Source organism: Hydra vulgaris, chromosome 04 (assembly GCF_038396675.1).
Source record: "Hydra vulgaris chromosome 04, alternate assembly HydraT2T_AEP".
In the NCBI taxonomy this organism is placed as follows: Eukaryota; Metazoa; Cnidaria; class Hydrozoa; order Anthoathecata; family Hydridae; genus Hydra; species Hydra vulgaris.
In genome coordinates, this window is record NC_088923.1 from 21,757,911 (window position 1) to 21,781,376 (window position 23,466).

Here is a 23,466-nt window from a genome sequence, read left to right on the forward strand (position 1 = left end):
TATACTAGAGCTTCGGTCAGTGAGAGACGCGCATCCAAATTAAGCGCGCATCGCACCGCTGACATACCACTTCATCAGCAGCCTCTTCTTTGGCTTTAGAATTTTAAATCTTCAAAATTTGAAATATATAGATACTTAAAATATAACAAAAATGGTAAAAGATTTTTTAATATATTCTTTTTATGTTTTGTCATGTCAATATATACCAGTATGGTGATTTTATAATGAATAAATATACCACTATAGCACAATATAAAAACCACTATAGCACAATAGGTAGTATTATTGGTAGTTTATAGTAGTTTACCTTAATAGCAAATTGATATAAAAGTATCCAGCAAACCTTTTGCCAGGCACTAGAACTTAAGTAAGTAGCAGCAAGTATTATTAATGAGGAAAATGAAAATAAATTAACAGCATAATGATATTTAACGACGGTAATCTTTACAGTATTGTTTTAAAAAATGTGCTAAAAAGTTGTTAACTTTTTAGCACATTTTTTAAAACAATACTGAAAGGGTGACATTGTTATAACATAATTTTGCCACAGAGGAGCACCATATAAACAAATGCAATGTAGTTTCAAAAAATTAGCCTTTGCACTGGTAGAATATCTAATTAAATTAATTGTTTGTCTGTATTAATATTTTTATTCTTTGATTATATCAGAATTATCCAACAGGTTATTTTTGATTACATAACTAAAGTATTTAAAAGACTCAAAACAAAAGTTTACAATGTGCTAAGCTCAAATCAGCAAATTGATTCTATTTGATTTTCATTTTTTTGATTGTAATGTTAAAATCAAGTTTTTTATTTAAAATTTGGAAAAAAAAGGTGACAAATTACCGCTTTCACATACTCCATTTCCAATTCCAAAAAATTTGATTTCATTTCTTGCTATCTAACAAACATCTGTTGGTTACTATACCAAAATTCAAGTAAAAAAAGTTTTTTTGAATGCAACTTTATCTAGTAATTAGCAGAATAACAAGGAATAATCGATACTGTCATATGCTTTATTACGATTTACAAAACAAGCGATATGATTTTCTTCAGAATGTTGTTAAGTATTTTCTTTAAAGTAATAATCATGTTTCTTTAAAATAATAATGTGTATTGGTTTTCTTCAATAAAATACTTAGAAATAATTTTGACATAGGGTAAAAAGCAATTGGTCTAATTGAGCCATTCTGGATTTCACTAAGGGACTAATTGTGGTTTCACAAAATTTAGTGAGTAAATAAACATATTTTATAAATAAATTAAGTAACATATTAGTTTGAAAATACAGCCTGCTCTCATGGTATCTAAAAAACAATACATCTGTTCCAACCTTTTTCTTGTTTTTGAGTTTTCATTGTCTTCGATATATCAGAATAACTCATATATATACAAAGAGGAAAAGTTACAACAGTAATATACTGACAAGGTTAAACAACCTATGAAACCAAGCTAACATTAGATAAAAGCTATAACTGTAAAGTATAAATGAATAATAATTTAATAGTTATAATAAATAATATCATAATTGTTATTGCAATATCTATAATCATATTAATACACTCAGGGTCGTTCTGAAGAGATCTTTAAGGAAGGGGGTAATGTATGTGTTTTTTGCCAACTAAAGCCTAGGGAGATTAGAAACCCTTTTACACGGGCCCCCCTCCTTGCCTGTCCCTTAATAGAATTTAAGTAAAATGTTTATAAATATAATTAAAAAAACCAAATAAGTGAAAAATAAACAGAGAATTTTTTATATTTTTAATTTCTTGAGAGAAAAAAAAAGTATATAATGTCAGGGATAGTGCAAATCTGTGAATCTACTACAGATAGTAGATTCGCTGATTTAAACTACAATATATATAGTTAGCTTAAGTATGAAAACATTTGTAGCTTAACGTTAGCTTAAGTATGAAAACATTTATAAATTAACCTACAACCCGTATATAATCTCAATGATTTGATTTAATTGATTGCACTGTTATTGAAAACAAACTTAGTTTTTTCAAAGTATCATTTTTTTATAATTGTAGCAACTGATTTCCTAAATTGGAACACATTGATTCCTTTATTGGAACATAATCCACAATTATTTGTCCATTAATTAAAAAAAAAACTCTAAGACTTTTTATTTTGTTATATAAAAAGTAAACAATTAAAAAGTGTCAAGTTAGTTGTTGTTTTTAAGGTTTATGATTTTTAATTGACTTGCAAATAGCACTTGAGTTATTTCTTTAACAATTACTTTTTGATTTTTTTATATAAATGCAGTCTTTTGACGTTAGATTTAAAAAAAAATTTGAGTTTGACATAAGGTGTATTCCAACCTGTACTCTAGTAACATAGTTGAGTTTTTATGAAGCAAAAAGATTAAAATAAATTGATTTTTAAACAAATAAGTTAAATTAAATAAAGTAAAAAGAATGAATATTGAAGTTAGGAATTCATGGAATATGCTTTTGCTAATTTAGCTCCTTTGTCATCTTTGAGTTTGGTAGAAGTTTTTTTATTTGAATTTTAGTCTTTTCATAATAAACACTTTAAAAACACTTATTTCAAATCTTAGATCTTTTTATTGGATTACTATTATGGGTTATCATATTTTTTAGTAAATGTGACCATGTTAAAAATAGCATTTAATCATGTAACTATGACTTAAAAAAAATAGTTTGGTGGCCATTTTTCTGTCCAACGAAACAAGATCTCATTTGTGAAATGCTGATAAAAAAAATTTTATTTTATAGCTTTTTAATCAACATTTCGCTTACAATCATTTTACTGCATTTTGTCTGGGAATGAAAGGGTTAATATGTGAATCAAAAATTATGATACATCGCTCTTCTAGAGGTTGGAAATAATATCTTGTACTACCAGCCAATTGCTTTAGCATATTATGATAGATATTTTGCAAGTGTCATATTTTCAATCATATAATGTTTTTATAGTATTTAAAATCACATAGCTTCTTTAGTTTAAGCTGTACATTTTCCAATCATTTTTAAAACTTTGACTTTTCTAGTGATATAGGTTTATTTTTTCAACTTTTGATTTTTAATGAGTTTTCAAAGATCTAGACTACTAGATTTATTAAAATATAGTCTACTAGATCCTTTATGTGATAGATAACTAGATTCTCTACTAAGGATACCCTCTACTAAGGATCTTATTGTCCAGTATCTCTAGGATCTTTAGTATATTTAATAATTGTAAAAAACTTGTTTTTTACAATTTTTTACGGATGTTATTATTGTATGAATTTGAAGTGGATTTAGTTGAGTCTTGATAATGATTAAAATGATATAAGAATGATAATTTATAATGTGATGATATAAATTAAATAATATTTATTGAAAATACATGTATGTATTTATGTACCGGGCGTCCAAAAAGTTGCTGACAAGCTTTTCACATTATTCCAAAAAAATTGCTTATTTATTGGTATTGTAAACAAATGCATTGTGGAAATAAGTAAAAAGCTTTATTTATAAGTCACATAGGTATAAAAAATGTATTGATTATAAGAAATGTATCTCATCTCCATTGAAAAAGTTGATCATGAGATCAGCTCAAATTCGTTTTGTAAAACAGCACAGCTTTATGGAGTTGTTAAGTCTGCTGATGGACTGATATGAACTTATTGAATCTACAAAGAATCAAATGCAATCAGGCAATAGAAAACAATATATCATCAGAATAAAAGGATTGTGATACTAAGAAGCAAAAAACCCTATTTGACAGCTATTGATTTAAATGAATAAACATTTCTATGGAACGAATTGTAGTATTTCTACTACAAAACCTTGTTTAGGGCATGCAAATGTATTTAGAAGATGTCCAGCTAAAAAGTAATTGGTTTCCTTGAAAAACCCATACGCCTGAGATAAATTTGCATCATGGCATCTGAATTGAAGTTATTAACAATGTTCGAAAATTCATTTTAGTGATGAAACAAGTTTATGCAGTTCGAATCAGATGGAATCAAATTTGTTTGATGTCCAGTAGGTATGTTAATGTCATATGTTAGGCATACAAATCATGCTAATTTATTCAGGAAAATCAAAGAAATATGGAACTTAATAATGTTTTTCTATTAATGTTTGCAGTGGCAGCACTAATTTTGTATTTTGTTTTAAATTTTGATGTTAAGTTTAAATTTTGAACAAAGTAATAAACAGCAATGTAAGTGTTTTTAATTGTTCTTATTGTATATTTCCAGTTTATTTAACCTTTTATGATTTACTTTAAATAAACTAAAACTATTTTATAATCAATTAAAATTTCATTTAGTCTTAAATAAATGATAAATGTATTATCATAAAACAAAATTAGTGTGCATACATTTTTAATGGGATGTTTTTGTTTTATTAAAATTGGAATTACAGCTAAATATTTTAACAAAACCAAAATTAGAAACATAACAATTTTACATTTTCTCTCAGATGGCAGGATAAATACTTTTGATATTCAGGCATATATAGACAATATGCTAGTTAGATGTTTAAAATGATTATGAATTGAATAAGAAAATGAGTCTTTTCCGGAGACATATAAGCTCTTATAGGTTGTGTACATATGCCATGCTATTGTGTACATACACCATGTCATCTGCAACTGCTGAAAAGATGTTTAAGGTGATCAAGTTATAAAGTCAAATTATAAAAAAACAATTATGTTTTATAATATTATCTTAGAGGTATATTGGCAGGCAATATGTGTAGCATTGCCTTCGCCAAGGCTGAATTTAATTTGAATAATGTAATTGTTAATTTTTTGTGTGTCCTTTTATAACAAATGGTATCGTTGCCCTACACAATTTCTGGCGTCCCTGTATGTATGTATGTAATGTTTAATAATATTATTATGTGTGATAATAGTAACATATGTTCAGTGATCTTCCAGAGTAATTATTTAACATCACTTTACTTTGTTTAATATTAAACTAATTATCCAATAAAAACAATGATAGCATACAATTTTACTATTAAAATTGTTATCTTAATTGCGCCAATGTTAAAGTATTGAAAACTTTCAGCCTAAAGCTGAGAAGATAAAGAAAGGAAAATCTAATAAAGAAATACATCCCAACTCAAGAAAAGCCTCACAGATATCTAAATCCATTCACAAACAAGAAAAAAAGCAAAAGTTAGTATTACCGGTATTAAAAATATATTTTAGCAAGTAGAATCATCCAGTGTTCATTTGTTATTACAAATAATTATTATTATTTTAGACAGAAAGAACATTTAAATGAAAGACAGAAAGCTCTACGTAAGTTTTAACTACATTTAACTATTCTGTATAAAGTAAAAAAAGAAAATGATTTTTATTTTTGTAATAAGGAAAATGAATTTTATTTTATGTATTATTGCCAAAATGAACTGAGTACCAAACTGCATGTTTTGTAGTATATATATATATATATATATATATATATATATATATATATATATATATATATATATATATATATATATATATATATATATATATATATATATATATATATATATATATATATATATATATATATATACATATATACATATATACATACAGTACTGTGAATAAGTTTTAGACCACTTGTATAATTAGACGTATTTACAATTTTTTCCTATGTAATTTTTTTAAAGCGTACTTTAGTTTAATAATATATAAGAAAAGATGAAAGAATATATTATTTTGAATAAATAAACAATATTAATGAGGAAACATGAGGGATTTGTTTGTTTATTTATTAAAACGATGTGTCATAACAACTACATCCAAAACAGGATATTCGAAGAATGCTGTTATAGAAATCATTCAAAAGTTTAGAGAAACTGGCTCCCTTGAAGATAGAAAGAAAAGTGGTAGACCTCCTAAGCTAGCAAAAGATGACAATGAATATTTAAAAACCCTTTCTTTAAAAAATACAAAAAAAACATCAACCGAGCTGACAAAAGATATTAATACAGCAACTGGGAAAAATGTCAGCTCTCCTTTTATTCGACGACACCTACTTAAATTGAGATTAAGAGGGTGTGTTGCAATTCGAAAACCATTATTACGGTGTGGTAATAAAGAAAAGCGACTTAAATATGCAAAACAACACTAAGGTTGGGCAAAAATTGTTGTAAAAATACAAGATCATAGTCAATATTAGGATGATTGAAAACTGTGTTGATTCTCGCGCTGCCGTTAAAATTGAAGGCGAATTCGAGGAGCTGCAAACTATTTTCTATACTTGACCATTTCTTCATAATTTTTAATGTTTATATTGTAATCTATTTTAAATTTATTTAAGGTGAAAAACTGTTCTGGTTTAAATGTGAAATTGAGCCGGTCAAAGATAAATATTCACTGATTGAAGTTTCAGAATTGATTTTAAAGTGAGTACTTGGATAAAAATTAAACTGTGTAAAAATATTAGGGATCGTCCATAAATTACGCAACGCAAGTTTTCACAAATTTTTTAAATAGTTAATGTTCTATTAAATTCCTAAGCTATTCTCAGTTTTTCAAAATCCCACTATTTTTTTTAAGCTATTTAGTTTGATTCAGTTTATATATATATATATATATATATATATATATATATATATATATATATATATATATATATATATATATATATGTGTGTGTGTGTGTGTGTGTATATATATATATATGTTTATATATATATATATATATATATATATATATATATATATATATATATATATATATATATATATATAAATTTAGTGTTTATGTCTAATATGCTCAATGTTTACTATTAGGTATATTAATAGATTTGAAAAGAGAATAGATGAAATCGAAAAATTAAATAAACTTAATGAAGAACTTGGTCGACATGGACAGGCTCATTCAGCTGAATACAGCGCTTTAAAATTAGTTCGGGAAAAAGAAACAAATTTGATTAATGATGGATGTTTCGGTAATTTTAGTTGACAACTATAACCAGATTTTATTATGCAAGTTACAACCTATTAAGTTTTCATTACGTAAAGACGTCCATTATTGTTTTTTTGTTTTTTTTTTGCTTAATGATGTTCATTAATTATGTTCATTAATGATGTTCATAATCAAAGATTGGCTTTAATTATAGCTATGAAATAAAATAGGCGTGCAACATTATATATATATATAAAAAAAGGCAAAATATAATAACTATTAAAAATCTTTTTTTTTTACTATGCTTCTTCATGCACTATATTCTAAATATTGAGGAGAAAGTCGAATTTAAGACATTTCTTGATTAAAAATAATTTTCTATTTGTAATATTTAAGAATGCTCAAATTGAAATTTATTTATAGATTAATTTTCTAATGCAAAGTATGACAATCAGCCATTTTCAAAAACAAAAAAATGTACTAATAAAAGTTGATTGAAAAACCTAATTGAAATTATATAAATACAATCATGTGACTTTATTTTTGAAAAACAAGATTTTAACACTTACTTTTTAATATTGACTAATTTTAATAAGTGGGAATAATTTCATTAATTTTTAATCATTTTCTATTATTATTTAGAAGCTCCTGATATTACGAATAGAGTCGTTGTAAAAGTCCTAAGGTAAAAAGCTTATTAATTACTATATATAATAAAATGGTAGTATTTTGCGCACAATTAGCAGCTCTCCATTTCATTAACCGTCTCATATTTTCATCGATGGGGTTTCTTTAGAAATATTTTTTTTTTGTGCTGTGCTCGTTTTCCTTAGATTTTTTCCCAAAAACAAATGCTTAATTTCATCATAATATATAAACAAATAAGGTTTTTTAAAAAAAGAGTTTAGTCCATTTTTTCCAAAAATTCACTTTTTTCAACATTCGGATTCTTTATTTAAAAAAAGGACAAATCTAACTAAATTAGCATGAATATAAAAATTGTTCATCATCTTTATTTACGATTACAAAGTTATTGAGATTCAAAAAATACTTCACTGAATTATTAGTTTATTTTTATCGAAACAATAAAAGTGCGACTTTTAAAAAAACGCTCTTTAATTTGAGGTGGGTGAACAATGATATGGTGTTTTTTATTTAGTATTAATTCTCTTAGGTGCCTAATACACGGAAGGGGACGTTGAATAATTTTCAAAAATTTTTCCCACCCACTCCATGCTAATTGATTTTTACTTTTTATCAACAAAAAAACTAAAGTTAGAAAATATATATAGAGACTGATATAAATAGAAACTTTCAGTGTAATTAGACTTTAAAAGTCGTTGACCAATAAAAAATGTCGTAAATTTCGATTTTCTCACCATAGCATAAAACTTTCGTAACGTATTTAATCTTATTGAATCGTTTTTTTTTTGAGTTCTGTAAAATATTCCCACTAACTCTTTTATTATACACCCCCTCCCCCCCCCATAATTAGTTTATTAGATCTAGACTAAAATTCCCAATCCCCTTGTATTAAGCACCCGAGAGTAGATTTATAGTTATATTAATTTTGCACTTTGCATATTTAATTTTTGTTAAATCGTACAGACGAATAGAAGTATATAATTGTATTACGTTATTTCGACTGTGAACTTGTTAGATAGTGAACAGTCAAAACACTATTAAACTAGTGTCAAGTGTTGTAATGTATTTAGTAGGGTGCAGTGAATTTTTTTTTTTTTTAGAACTTATTTGGCCTGGGTGTGCACAAGTTATTCATTCATTTCTTAATTACTCTGAAAAACATCAATGCTCTTGGAAATTATCTTGAGGTGCCCCAAGACCTTTAAAAATTTAATGGATTCCTAATATAAAAAAGTTTTTCAAAAATTTTATTTTGGGTCTAAAATGAAACGAAACTATATAAAAATTTTAAAAATAATCATTTCAAAAAAATAATTACTTTTAATTTAACTGCATAAAAAATGAGATATTTTTACTAAAAATGAAAAATGTGCATTTTTGCAAGTTTTTTTCCAAATAACTTTTTTAAAATTTGTTTTCTATGAAATGATTATTATTTTAAAAATTTTAATATAACTTCTCTTTATTTGAGATCTAACATGAAATACTTTTGAAAAAACTTTTTTAATAATATTAGGAACTCATTGAATTTTCAAAGGTTTTGGTGCACCTCAAGATAATTTCCTAGAGCTTTGATATTTTTCCAGAGTATTTTTGAAATGAATAGACAACTTATACCACATCCAAGCAAAATAAATTTAAAAAAAATTTAAAATTCAACGCACCCTAGGGCCGTCCATAAAGGACGTCATTCAGAATTTAAATAGTAACCAGAAGTAGAAGTTTATTGGGTCCCTTCTGCGGAGATTATCATTGAACATAAGGCGCTATAATACTTTAAAAATCTCTGCGCACGGGAAACAACATTCTCATACTTCATGCCAAGAGTTAAACTTAGTGTGACGTCCTTTATGGATGGCTCCCTATTTAATTTATTGATATATTCTTATTTGTTTAGAGATTGGAGCGGCGAACTAAAGGATTTACCCAAAATTAAATTGAAATGCTTCAAGAAAATGTCAACGAATTGCGAAGATAATATTTTACAACAAAATTCTAGAGAATTGTAAATATGAAAATATATCGTAATCATATTTTGTCGAAAACAATCTTTTTTGAGTGCAAAAGATTTTTTTTTAAATATTAATAACTTGTTACTAACATTTGTGCTAAATATTGGAATTGTTCCAAAAATACAAAAACTAAAATTGATTGCGGACCCATGCGTAAATAACATGGAGTAAAACCTTTCCATAGCGCGAAAAACCCTTCTTTTTTAACAATATGGGATAATATACTTAAATAACTTTTTTTCGTTGAACTAGTTTGCATTCTCGTTTTAATTATATCAGCAGGTAAAGAAGCAACAGTAGAGAGAAAACCACTAATTGCACTTGAGGCTACATGACACTTAATATTATCGTTAAAATATTCTTTGCTCAGAAATAATTGCTTGGTTTGTGTATAAGTTGTAAGCTGAACTGAATTTACAATGACAGCTCGAATGATCGTTGGTTGGCATCCTCTCCAAAGTGTCATTATGCCTTCTTCGCGAGTAATGCGTTGCAATGCGATAAACACGTTTTTGTATTGCCTTCGTTGGTTTTGAGGAAGCGCTCCGTCGCTGGTCATTCGAACTAGAGCTATTTCCGCAGGCGTTCCAATAAAAGCACCACTTGCGCCAGCAAGTATCGCAATAATTACGTTTTTAAAAAGATGTAATTCACCGTTTGATTCCTTGTAATACTCCTTTAGGTTAGTAAAAACACCTAACCTCACTGATGTGTACGAAGCATTACGGAATAGCGTTGCAGATATTCCATTATAAAAAGCTAAAGGTCCTTCTCTTCGCATCACGCTCATAAAAGTATGCACAATACTTCTATGTTCCCTTCGTTCGCCAATGCCACTCATTTGCATACGAGTTTTTATTAAATCTAATGGATGAACAATTGATGACGCACACATACCTGCTGCACCCCCAATAAAAAAACGAGACAATGTAGGTAATGGTTTGTTTTCAACATTCATTTTGATTTTGTAACTTTATTATTGGTTCGAAGGTTAACCTAGAAGCATAAAAAAATTTTTATTAATATTTTCTAAAAATGTATGTTTACATACCACAAATAAACAAAAAATTATTTACTGATTTTTTCGTTTAAACCATTTTTAATATTTAAGCAGAGACCAAGCCATTTTTGTTGAGTTTACTTTTATTTAAACCTCATGTTTTTTTGTTTTATCTTAATATATTTAAAAACAAACAAAAGCACAATAATAACAGAAACACAATTTCAAAAAGTAATTTTGAAAGGCTAGATAACGGTTGATATACTATTAAAAATACGCATTCAATGAGACAACCGTAATCACATACAAAATTGTAAATGATTTAAAGTTTAAGCAATTTCATTTTTGTGCACGATTGCATTTTTCTTTGAAAAATTTATTTAAGATTATGAAATCTCCTGGTTTTTGAATCTTTTCCCGCTTAAAAGTTATTGTTAAACAAAAATCGATAATTGAACTTAAATCACCCACTAGAACATTGTTTGAAAAGAAACTGGCTTAGTGATAATCTTGGTCATATTTTAAAAACCCAGAACGTACTTCGTAAAAAAATATCCTGAAAAAATATATTTTCTCGTATAAGTCTTTTTAAACAAGCTCTCAGCTGATGTCTTTTAAAGTTTTTCTCAATTTTTTTCCCGGAAAAACAAAAAGTTAAGTATATCATTCCATTCAAAAGCAACAAAAAAAAAACAGCACCCTAATTAAAATTCCGAAATTCCGACTTGAATTTGCTAAAAGTTCTTTTTATTGCTCTGGAGCAAGAGTTTTTAATGATCTAATATAAGAACTTAGGAAAATCAACTCTGAATTTAAATTGACTGAATTTAAAAATAACTTAAAAATTTACTTTAAATGTTTTTTATAACATTTTTAATAACCTACTTCAATTGATTATAACATTTAGATGTTATTTAACAAAATAACATTTTATTTTATAACAGGAATTACATTGATAACAGAATTGTTGTAATTCTGTAAGTTATCCTGTATAAATATTAGTCAAATAAAAAATAAAATAAATAAAAATAGAAATAAGTTTTTCGTACAAATTTAAAGTACTTATTTTTTACTATCTTTAGCTATACATTTACAATCTGAAACTATATTTTAATTTAATCTAATTATGTTCTTTCTTTTTTCCATCAAATTATGACTAAGTGAAATTTAAAATTTTATATATAGTAGTAGTTAACTATTGAATGCTCATGATTTCCGAACAAGAGATTATTGAATAAATGAAAATTGTGGATAAATAAAGATCTTACTGTTACATTCGTGCAAAAATTTATAACCGTTTTCTTTGCAACTCATTAAAGGCGGTGAATTGTATATTTTTTTAAACTTCTTAAACTGTTATTCAAGTCAATTATATAGGAGAAATTGGATCAAGACGGCAAATATGGTGTTTTTAAATATTAACCGTCGCACAGCATATCATTTTATCAATATAAGAGGAAAAAATTCCGAATGCAAAAATAAACCATAATTTTCGTTACTTATAGCACAATTATAGGCATAATAATTATTAAATGCTAATAATGAAAGTAAAATAATAATAAGAATTTTCTCATTTTATTTCAAAAAAATAAAAACTAATTTAAACAAGAAAATTTTTAATCAAATAAAATACTCAATAAAATACTTGATTGGTATCGTTGGCATATTCTTCGAATGAGTTCTAAGATGTGTACTTAGAATTTTTACTTTCTAAAACGAACTATGCTTATTTTCTAATAAATTAAACCAGGGAACGTCCATAAATTACGCAATGCTAAATTTCTATTAATGAACAAAACAAAAATACAGTTTTCCCTCGCAGAGCCTTAAATTAAATAAAAAATCAAAATAGCCCATTAAGTTTAATGAAAATCGCTGTGTAAAAAAGCTTAAGATCTTATACATCTGTTTTATAAATAAATTTAGCGTTGCATAATTCATGGACGATCCCTAATGCATTTATACTATTTATTTCAATATGGTTGACCTCATAAGTGTGCAGAAAAACATGACGACAGCACATTGGAAACTTCTGTATATCAAACCAAAACATCATAGTTGGAATAATATGTATGTCAAGATCTTCTGGAGATACTTTGTTGGGCGCAAGCATTTTAAAATTATTGTCTTATATCATTGATTTCTTTAGTTTTAAATCTGCAGTCCTTCTCAAAAACTAGTTTGATGGGTGACAATACCGAATAAATAATAAGGCAGTGTTTTTCCAAATTATAGATTTAGTATCGCCTATGCCACAGAATATTTGTAATAACACCATAGAAATACTAAACAAACATTATTTAAACTCTGCTTATATTGCTTCTCTTCTGATCGTCGAATCCAATTTAATGATATCATATTTATTAACTTTATGCAGGCTGAGTTTAAATCTCTATTTTTTCCTGGTCTCTGGTTTCCATTTAAAAATGAGCAACGTATAATACGCAATAGTAAAATAGATCATGAGATTTAATAAGAACCTATTTACTTTAATAAGAACCAATTGTTTTTAGGCCTGGAGTCCTTGCTAAAGTGGTCAAATTATTGCCTACAAATCACAATGGGTCAAATGGTGGACAAAATGAAAAAATCTATTTTTCGGGACTAAAAATATTTTATGATGTTTTGAAACTAGAATGAAATTCGAATTAAATGCATAAGACTAGAGGTCATTATCATGCCTGGTTAAGAAATGACAACCCTTCAAAGTTTTAAAAACGTAAAATAAAAGTTCATACCGCTGAGTTAGATTTTTCGCATACATTTTCTAATTTGAAATATATGCACCAGATTTACAGTCAAAAATAAAAAAAATCTTTTATTTGCTAAGAAATCGAATGAAAAAAATAAAAATATTTATTTCAACATTTTCTTTTTACGTTTTAAAAATTCGTCTTTTATTTTCAAAAAATTGAATAGAAAAGTCCGTTTCCGCAAAAAAAAAAAATCTCTTAAATTTTGTATACTTCCTAAAATACCTCAAAAACCGGATATTTGGTAAACTAAACAATATATTATTTGGAAACTATATATTATTGCCTTTAATTTGGTATGCTACATATATTTGCCGATCACCCAGTTTTTGAGTTATTTGTGGTTATAAAAACAATATAAAATAAATATGTTTTATTGTTTCTTTAAGCATATTGCAAAAGATATTTTATGTAAATTTTTTAAAAGACAAAATACAAGGAAACGCTCAAGTTTTATTTTTTCATTTGAACTCAAGTTTTATTTTTTCAAACAAAGTGTTAACAATGTCATTTTCATGCTTTTTACTATGTCATACCTTGTGAGATTTGGCATAGTAAAAAACATGTTTTTTTACTATGCCATATCTCACAAGGGTCAGAACCCACCCAGAGTCTTTTAAAACAATCTTCCAAGTTCTTGATAATTTTTCTCTAAATATTTTCAGTTGTATGTTGTTAGCCTCCATATCTTCTTCACTCCATGATTTAAACCATGTGTCATTTTTAACTCAATTAGCTCCCAAGTATGTCCTAATAACTTATGAATAGTCGGTGTCAAACTAACCCAGGGCATTTCTTGTCGAAGAAGAATGTTTGTCTCCTTACATGTCTCTACATTTCTTTATGTTAATTTTCTGACAAAATGATATAGCACGAATAATATGAGACAAGAGACCATACCGCTCTGCAAATATTCTGTCATTTTTATTTGAAATGTAATCGGTAATCAGTTTTCTATTTTTCTCATTGTAAAGAAGACTTATAGTTACCATTTATAGTACTACCTCCTTGACCTGATGAATCTACAAAATCTGACTTGATTCCTGTTCTTTTGCTATTTAACTCCTGTATATATATTTTTTCTCTATTTCAAGAAAGTGAGTAGTTCTGGCTGTCTCAGACTCTGTCCATGCGTGGACTCCTACAGCCATATGAACTACCACTTTCATGAAGTGGTCAAATCCACCAAGTAACGCATGGAGTACTTGTACAGACCTTACATTAGATCCGGCTATTGAACTTGCTGTTTGCTTATAGCGAACATCATAACCCTTTGACTTTTTAGTTAAGGAACCATCTTTATAAACTAGGTACAAAAATATCTGCTCCATGGTTTCAATGTCTCTATTTATAATGAATCCCTGTCCAACTGTACATATATTGTCACATTGTTCCGTAGAAAAATCACAAAGATCACAGACCTCCAAGGCCATGATATATATTTGATGCTTTTCTGTCAAAACTGTTTGCAACAACTTTTACTTTAATATTCAAATACTGTCCATTGAAGATAATAATGACACCTTCCTCTTTCATTGTTTTGACTTCCGCATCAAAAATGCCTAAAGATTGTGCATTCCCATGCGATTCTTTTTGAACTTGAAGCATCAGAGGCCTCTGTGAAAAATCTGAGTTTAGGGATACTTGTTCCCATATTAAGTTATTTCCAGCAGCATTAGGGTTTAAAAGTTTCAGAGGGCAAAACATTGCCATGATTATATTATTGGTATTTACATTGTGTAGCTGATTATACACTTTATGTTGATTTCAAGAACTAAATTTTTTTGGTTCATTTGTGGCAAATTTGATTTCAAGAACTAAATTTTTTAGTTCATTTGTGGTATGGACATTTTCAAGCTTAAAAATTTGGGATACTGCGATTTTAATAGACTGTGTAAAGGTAGAGCAAACTCCAATATATGGTTCAGGTAGGGGAATGGTTCTCAGAGGAGTAATAGAATTTTTGAAGTCTTGAACTTCTTTCTAGCTTGGGTAAGCATCGATATTGTTAGCTCTCTGCATTTTCCTCAGTTTTATGTATGCTGATCAACCCAGCAGTGAATCACAGCATATTGAAACAGCTGTCACAGTTGTTATTTGGGCAGTTTAGACACAGCTAGAGGATGAATATCTAGATAATAAGAAATCACAAACCTTTTTCACATCAATATTCTCATTTTCAACAAGTTTGTTTACATTTTTCCAGAATACTTCTGTTCTCCAAATTTTTGACTTTCGAGAAATACTATCCCATTTTTTTCTCTTTCTTTGCATATCATCTTCTGAATTGTAGTCATCTTCTTGGTTTATCATATCTTCATTAAATGACAGCAAAACCCATATAGGAAATTTAAATACATTAAATTTTTAAATTAATATCATTATTAATAATAAATTTTACGATTTATATTCATGGAAGTCATTAACGTACAAAATTAAGCTTTGTTTATAAATGCAGTAATATCTGCACAAATTGAAAAATATTCTATAATTGTCATTTTATTATTTAATTTACATATATGTTTGAAGTTTGTGTTTACTAGAGCTTCTTTGATACGTTTTGTAATAAACATTGATTTTTTTAGGTTGCTGAACTGCCTAAATGTATTTGTTAAAACTAACTCTGAATGTTTATCAAGCTTGTTAATATATTCTCCAACTTTTTAAACACTGTAAATAATGTTTGTACTAACATTGTTATCTAATATTATTTTGAACACTTCTTGTTCTGTGTAGAGAGCCATCTTGAACAGCAAAATTTACAGAAACAAATTAAAAAATATTTTTACTAAATTTTAATTTTTGAGGATTTTGATTCAATATAAACTATTACTAGAATTTGTAATAAGCAGGTTTAATTTAGTGATGAATGTCATTAACTAAATGCAGTGTTTCTTGCAAGAAAAGTACGCAATGTAAATGAAATATTATATAATATTTCATATTGTATATACAAATCATTATCAATAATTTTATGGTTTACAAAATTACATAATTAAAAAGTTTGATGTTAAGTTTCGTTTCAACTCTAGAACTATGGAAATATTCTTAGTATTCATCATTATAATAAAGAACACTAAACAGATCTCCATGTTGATATTCATCAGATTCTTTATATTGTCCAATAAACTTCAAATATAGGCAGGACTTAATAAAAATAATTATTTTTAAACTCTGTTAACAAATTTTGGCCATATACACAGTTGTGTAGTAATGGCATATGCCACATAAACCAGCGGTTGTGGTGTAGTGGTAAAGCACTCGCTTCATAAGCGAGAGGTTCCAAGTTCGATCCCCACCACGTCCCTGGTAGTACTGCACTCAACTTGTTTCTATGCGCAGTGGCCTTGTTCGTTGAGGTTCGTGTTTCGGAGTTATAGAGTTGAGAGAGGGTTATAACCACTATTAAGTAGCCTCCTCATCTGTAGTGGCCTTCTTGGCCTTGAGGAGGTGAATAACAAAACAAAACAGGGTGGAACCTAGTTTTGGTCACTCTCCTTAGGGCCCGGGCAAGCAATTGAAGGACAAAGTTGGTGTCGTAACAACATTTGGAAACTAGTTTTTTTTGCCGCCCATAAAAAAGAGCCGCCCTGGGTGAACTACCACTTGCCTTTTTACCCTCCTAGCTACGCCACTGTTCACACATATGCCACAACTCCATAATATGAATCTGAGACAATTATGACCAGTCTTAACATAGCTATAAAAATTTGTCCGCAAAACTGTCTAAACAGACCACTGTGCAAATCTGTTCTGTAACTTTAAAAACTCGCGCATGCTTTTTTTTACAAAAAAACTTTGAGATAAGTTAAAAACTTTTTTTTTTCCTTCTATATTGGTAAAAAAACACAGTGTGTTGTTTAGATTTTTCAAAATCCCATTGGATTTATTTATAAAGGTTTATCTATTTTCTGAAAAAATATGCGCATAAAGAAATCAATTTGATAATAGATATATTTACTGAGAAGGAATTTGAAAAGAAAAAATTACAAAACCTTGCAAACAATGTAAAAAAAACTAAACTCAACAAACTCAAATCATAAAAAAATATTATCTAACAATTAAGCAACCATGTCAACTACATTGCGGATCCCAACATTGTCACCTAAATAACAAAACTACCAGGGATGCTGAGTCCAAAAAGGGACTCCAGATTTGAAAGTCACAAAAAAAAAAAAAAAATATTTTTCCTAGTTTTTGGTATCCTGGAGCTTTAAAAATATAAAAAAACTTATGGAAAAAAATTAAAACTTTTAGGTTAGAGGAACAATTAATTTTTGAACCTGGAGACCTTAGGTATAATAGCAGCAAGGACTCTAATACTTACGGCTTAAAACAATAAATTCCAAGTCGTTAAATCTCATGAATCTTTTTCTTATACAAGATCATAAGTAAACCAACATGTTTAGGGCTTCTAGATATCAGAGACCAGGAAAAAATAGAGATATAAAGCCAGAGTCTTTTTAGGACAATATAAGTTTTATATATCTATCTATATAAATAAACTTATATTGCATGTTTAGATCTACAATTGATTAAGATTGATTTGGAAGCTAAATAAAAGTCAATTATTTGTAAGTTATAGTTGTGAGGAGCTAGTTAACTATGTCATTTTTTAAAGAGCTCATTTTACACCTCTCCCCCATAATTTAATACATTTAAATTTTTAAATTAATGTATAATAAATAAACTTGTGTAATCTCGTTTTTTTAAATTAGACTTTAAATAAGCTGCCAACCCACAAGGTTTCTTATTTATTTATTTTAAATTGTACCCGCAAAATATATCAGTTACTAAATAAAACTGAAGTTTTTTTTATATATGTAAACTGATACCTAAACACTTGTTTAACTGCCACCATAAAAATTCTTGAACTTCTGTAAGAAGTAGTTGAAATGAGAACAACATCCTAAACACACAAAAAGTTAAACAATGAAGTTAAAAGAAATATATGGAACTTATTTGTTTGCATAATCTAGAAAGGTTTCTATTGTCTTTTTTAAAATAAAATTCACTCTTAAAAAGCCAATTAATCACAAATAAAAATGGAATTTTGTTTTGATTATGAGATATAATTGTTCAATACAGTTATACAGTAATTTAGAGTAACACAGTTAAAACATAAAAATCGCATCATAAATAGCTACCTGTGGGGAATTCAGTACATAAATTAACTGAGATATAGGGTTTGGCCAATCTAGATGGAAGAATTTTTATCACAGCAAAAATTTTTTTTTTGCTATGATAAATGGTTTTTTTTCTTTTTCTGAATATATATATATATATGTGTGTGTATATATATATATATATATATATATATATATATATATATATATATATATATATATATATATATATATATATATATATATACATACATATATATATCTATATACATATACAAATACATATATATATATATATCAGGCCTTGTTAAGAAGCGCTACGCAGCTCGCATTTTGCTTGCGAAAAGGCGATTTGCCTACGCGTTCAGCAGTTTTGCGCTACGCAAAAACTTATATCTTTTAGAATATTTAAATTATCTTCTGATTGTCATTTACGTGACGTTTATTCAGAAGAAATAACGTCGTAAGTAAAAGCATTTAACCGCAATTGTAAACTAATAGATTTTTTGTTAAAGAAACAGTTTGTTAAATAATTTTTTTGTTGTTGTTAAAAATTAGTTTAAAAAAATTAAGTGTTTTAAGTTTTATTATAAGGAATAAAATATATAAATTTCTTTTAAATATAACATTTATTTTTAGTCATAATAGTTTAAAAAATGCACGATTTATTTTGATGTAAATATTTTATTAATAAGATATTTTGTTTATTGTTAATTCAATAACGTAAAGTTTTAATGACGTTCGTTTAATTTATAAAAATAAATTATGATCACGAATATGTTATCGGTAACTGATAAACAAAAAAAACAACTCTTTCTTGTTTAAAAACATTAAAATGAGTTCATATTAAATAAGAAAAAAATTATTAACAGTTAATAAAATAACCAAAAACCAAAATCATAAGAAAATAAACATAAAAATCGCAAGAAAATAAACAAATATTATTTTACGTTTCATGAAAAAAATATTTTTTTCAAAGTAAAATTTAGTTCGTATATGAAAAAAATTATAAAAATAATTTTTTATATAAGAACTTAGATTTTATTTGTAACTTTTGTTATAGTGAGAAAAAAACAAACTGTTTGTATGATTTTTAACGCGTTAGTAAAATAACTTTAATTGCAATGCGGTACTTGAAAAGACGCGAGTGACGCAATATAACTTCTAACGATGCAAAATATATTTGATGAGTTGAGTAACTTAGAAATGCGTTACGCGTTTTCGCTACGCAGCGAAATCTCGTAACAAGGCCTGATATATATATATATATATATATATATATATATATATATATATATATATATATATATATATATATATATATATATATATATATATATATATATATATATATATATATATATATATATATATATATATATATATATATATATATATATATATATATATATATATATATATATATATATATATATATAGCTATATCAATATCTAACTATATCTATGAATATAGATAGATATATATATATATATATATATATAGATATAGTATATCTATATATATATATATATATATATATATATATATATATATATATATATATATATATATATATATATATATATATATATATATATATATATATATATATATATATATATATATATATATATAGATAGATAGATAGATATAGTATATCTATATGTATATCTATATCTATATATATCTATATCTATATCTATATCTATATCTATATCTATATCTATATCTATATCTATCTATCTATCTATCTATATATATATATATATATATATATATATATATATATATATATATATATATATATATATATATATATATATATATATATATATATATATATATATATATATATATATATATATATATATATATATATATATATATATATATATATATATATATATATATATATATATATATATATATATATATATGAAGGACTTATTGTGAAACAATGACAAGCCACAAAAACAAATATTTGAGAGAAATGACTTTTAAGTTTTATTTAAATCAAAAATCAGTGCTTACAGTAAGATTCATTAAAAATTATTCATCAGATTTCTGATGAGTCTTTATTGAAGAAACAAATTGTTGAATGAAAAAAAATGTTTGTTAAATGGTTTTCTACTAATTTATTATTGCTCTGTACTTTTAAAAACATTGAGCACTCTATTTTGTAGAATACATTTTAAAATTGCTTATATATATATATATATATATATATATATATATATATATATATATATATATATATATATATATATATATATATATATTTAAACAACTTTAAAATGTATTCTACAAAATAGAGTGCTCAATGTTCTTAAAAGAACAGAGCAATTATATATTAGTAGAAAATCACTTAACAAAAATTAACAAAAATTTAACAAAAAAATTTTTAAGTGATTTTCTACTAATATATATATATATATATATATATATATATATATATATATATATATATATATATATATATATATATATATATATATATATATATATATATATATAGGTAAAACTTCAGTAAAGCAGCCTGAAATATTTTTTTTTTTTTTAATTGTTGCGCTCTTGTCAGTGGAGATTTTTAAAACCTAAGGAATATTTATTGGCTTCAGTACATACATCCACTACCTTAAAGCCTGCTACTGAAAGGGAGTGTACTGCTACATTGACTGGTTTGGCATGGGGCAGCAATATATTTACCAGAAATATAGATTTTTTACATAATATTATAAGTTATAAAAAATATATGTACAGTCTACATTCTGTATGGTTTACTCTCATATAGCTAGGCTAAATCAAGGAGAGTAACCAAGAACAAAACAAAACAAAAAAGCAAGTAAAATAAATAATACACTCACAGAAGGTTGCAATTAGTCAACATTCATATTTATATCTTATATATTTTCTATGATGATATATCTGTTATCACTAGTGATACTACTGTTATTTCTATTTATCTTGATGTAGCAATTAGTATTTTAATTTGGTTTTGAGGACATATTTTTTAATGTTGTTAAAAGGGATTGATTTTAATTTATTTTGAATTTGATTCCAGTCCATTAATGCAGAGTATTTAAAGGAATGTTTGCCGTAGGATTTTGTATTATATGTTTGCACACTCAGTGCACTTCTACAAGAATTTCTTGTAAGTTGACAGCTAATTGCACTGCATAGAGAAAATCATCTATTAAATATTGGAGGTAGCTTTTTGTTTAGGCAGCTTTGAATAAATAAACAATTTTCAATTTTGATTATATCATGCACTTTTAAAATTTGTAGCACATTAACAGATAGGAATGTTTGTGAATTTTTCGGTAGAAATTCAACAATCCTGATTGCTTTTTTTCTGCATAATAAATAGGCGATTTACAATACTTATGTTTTGACTCCATGATAGAAGGCAATATGTGAGGTGATAGTGAAACAAAGCATAGTAAATAGATTTTAAAGTTTTTTGTTGTATAAAATGTCTTAGCTTTGACAGAATAGCAAGGGATCTATTCAACTTATTAGATAAATCATTAAACTGGTAAGTCCAGGCGAAGTTTTCGTCTAGCTTTATACCCAAGTAGTTTACAAATTTTTTGCACCAAAGTTTTTTCCCATTTAACTTAATTTTGAGCTGCTTATCTAATTTTTTGTGACAACTTTTATATAATATTAAATCAGTTTTTTTGGAGTTGAGGGAAATTTTGTTGGCATTTAGCCAGTTACATAGTTTTTTAAGGTAGTAGTTAACATATTTGTTGATTTTTTTAATAGACTTATTAAAATAGAGAAGATTTGTGTCATCTGCACAGTGTTGGACTCATGTCATTTATATAAATAAGAAACAACAAAGGGCCAAGGACAGATCCCTGAGGAACACCTACTTTGATATCATTTACGTTTGAACTCACCCCACTAATGGATACTGATTGAGTTCTATTAGTAAGGCAAGATTTGAACCAGGAGTTTGAAATTCCTTTAACACCATAGTAGGATAGCTTATAAAGCAGGATGTCAACATCTACCATGTCAATAGCTTTTTGAAGTTTGATAAAAAATACCACATCCAAATGTTCCTTCATCCAGAGAATCTTTCAATTTTTTCTGTTAGACTTAGTAAAGCAAATAATATATATACAAAAATTTACATCATAAATATAAAGGACTACAGTCTTTAAAAGTTGTAACACTAGCGTTTTTTTTTTAATAATTGAACTTCATGTGCTTCAAGTTTTTATTTTTAATGAAATTTTTTAATGTAGCATCATGGATAGAATTATGTGTATTAGCATCATATTATTCCATATAAAATCTCAGTAACAATTCGATTAGTCTTTATATTATTTTTCTTTATAAGACTTATCAAATTGTTACTGAGATTTTTACTGTAAACTACATAAAAAACTGAGAATATAATTATATTCTTGGGTTCATATTTAAAATATATTTAAAGGGACAGTCACAAGTTTTAAAATGACAATTAGACTATTGGTTAAGCTTAGAATTTATTACAAACAATGTCAACAATTTTTTTTTTACATTTATCATATTAGTATATATAAATAATATATCCTAGTTTAAAAACGTTTATACGTTAGTATAAACCTAAAGACATAAAATAAAGACTTACCTACCATCTTTTTACAACAGAGAATCGCCTATGCAACCATTTTACAAAGCGGACTATACTTAAATGTTAGTTTTAATTATTAATTCTAGTCATAAAAAAAAAGATATTTTAGACCGTCCGTTCCAGGTTTCGCTTTATACAGTTCCGTGTCAAAACATCAACAAAAATTCAAAAAAATAATCCACTATCTCTAAATTACTTAATTTTTGGTATAAAGATTAAGTAATTTAGATATAAGTTTGAAGAATTCTTTTTTAACTGCGCTAAAAAGAATTTCCCAAAGTTGTTTTAAACAAATCGAAATAATTTAGAAGTTATGCTCGTTTGTAATTTAAAACTTGATAGCATTTTTGTCTTATCATGCTCCCCTAGCAACGTCCTTAGTAACAAGTAAATGTCGATACATACGTTGTTACCTTAACTATATTA

General features: G+C 26.3%; 2 protein-coding genes across 4 annotated transcripts; one reads left to right on the forward strand and one right to left on the reverse strand.

Annotated features, from left to right (window-relative positions):
- On the forward strand, positions 1–9,621 carry LOC100199598 (translation machinery-associated protein 16). The gene is made up of 7 exons (XM_065795784.1): positions 1–154; positions 5,036–5,145; positions 5,234–5,271; positions 6,287–6,371; positions 6,762–6,919; positions 7,519–7,561; positions 9,419–9,621. The coding sequence occupies exons 1-7, from the start codon at positions 152–154 to the stop codon at positions 9,528–9,530; spliced, it is 549 nt and encodes a 182-aa protein (XP_065651856.1). The 5' UTR covers positions 1–151; the 3' UTR covers positions 9,531–9,621.
- LOC100203194 (mitochondrial 2-oxoglutarate/malate carrier protein) lies at positions 9,488–23,185 on the reverse strand. Of its 3 annotated transcripts, none has more exons than XM_065795781.1 (3): positions 23,038–23,185; positions 18,122–18,195; positions 9,488–10,529 (listed from the first exon to the last, which is right to left on the reverse strand). In XM_065795781.1, the coding sequence occupies exon 3, from the start codon at positions 10,489–10,491 to the stop codon at positions 9,604–9,606; it is 888 nt and encodes a 295-aa protein (XP_065651853.1). In that variant the 5' UTR covers positions 10,492–10,529; positions 18,122–18,195; positions 23,038–23,185; the 3' UTR covers positions 9,488–9,603. The 3 variants fall into 3 exon arrangements, with proteins under 3 accessions (XP_065651853.1, XP_065651854.1, XP_065651855.1); XM_065795782.1 differs by having other exon boundaries at positions 23,042–23,171; XM_065795783.1 differs by lacking the exons at positions 18,122–18,195; positions 23,038–23,185 and adding an exon at positions 12,179–12,295.
- Positions 23,186–23,466: the final 281 nt, after the last annotated feature.

What these genes read in the sequence shown, in the direction of transcription:
- LOC100203194 (XM_065795781.1), bottom strand. Translation starts at nt 10,491, where the DNA reads ATGAATGTTGAAAACAAACCATTACCTACATTGTCTCGTTTTTTTATT.
- LOC100199598 (XM_065795784.1), top strand. An exon ending in AAACAAGAAAAAAAGCAAAA is followed by an intron (nt 5,146 to 5,233) that starts GTTAGTATTACC and finishes TTATTATTTTAG; the next exon opens with ACAGAAAGAACATTTAAATG. An exon ending in GTTTCAGAATTGATTTTAAA is followed by an intron (nt 6,372 to 6,761) that starts GTGAGTACTTGG and finishes GTTTACTATTAG; the next exon opens with GTATATTAATAGATTTGAAA.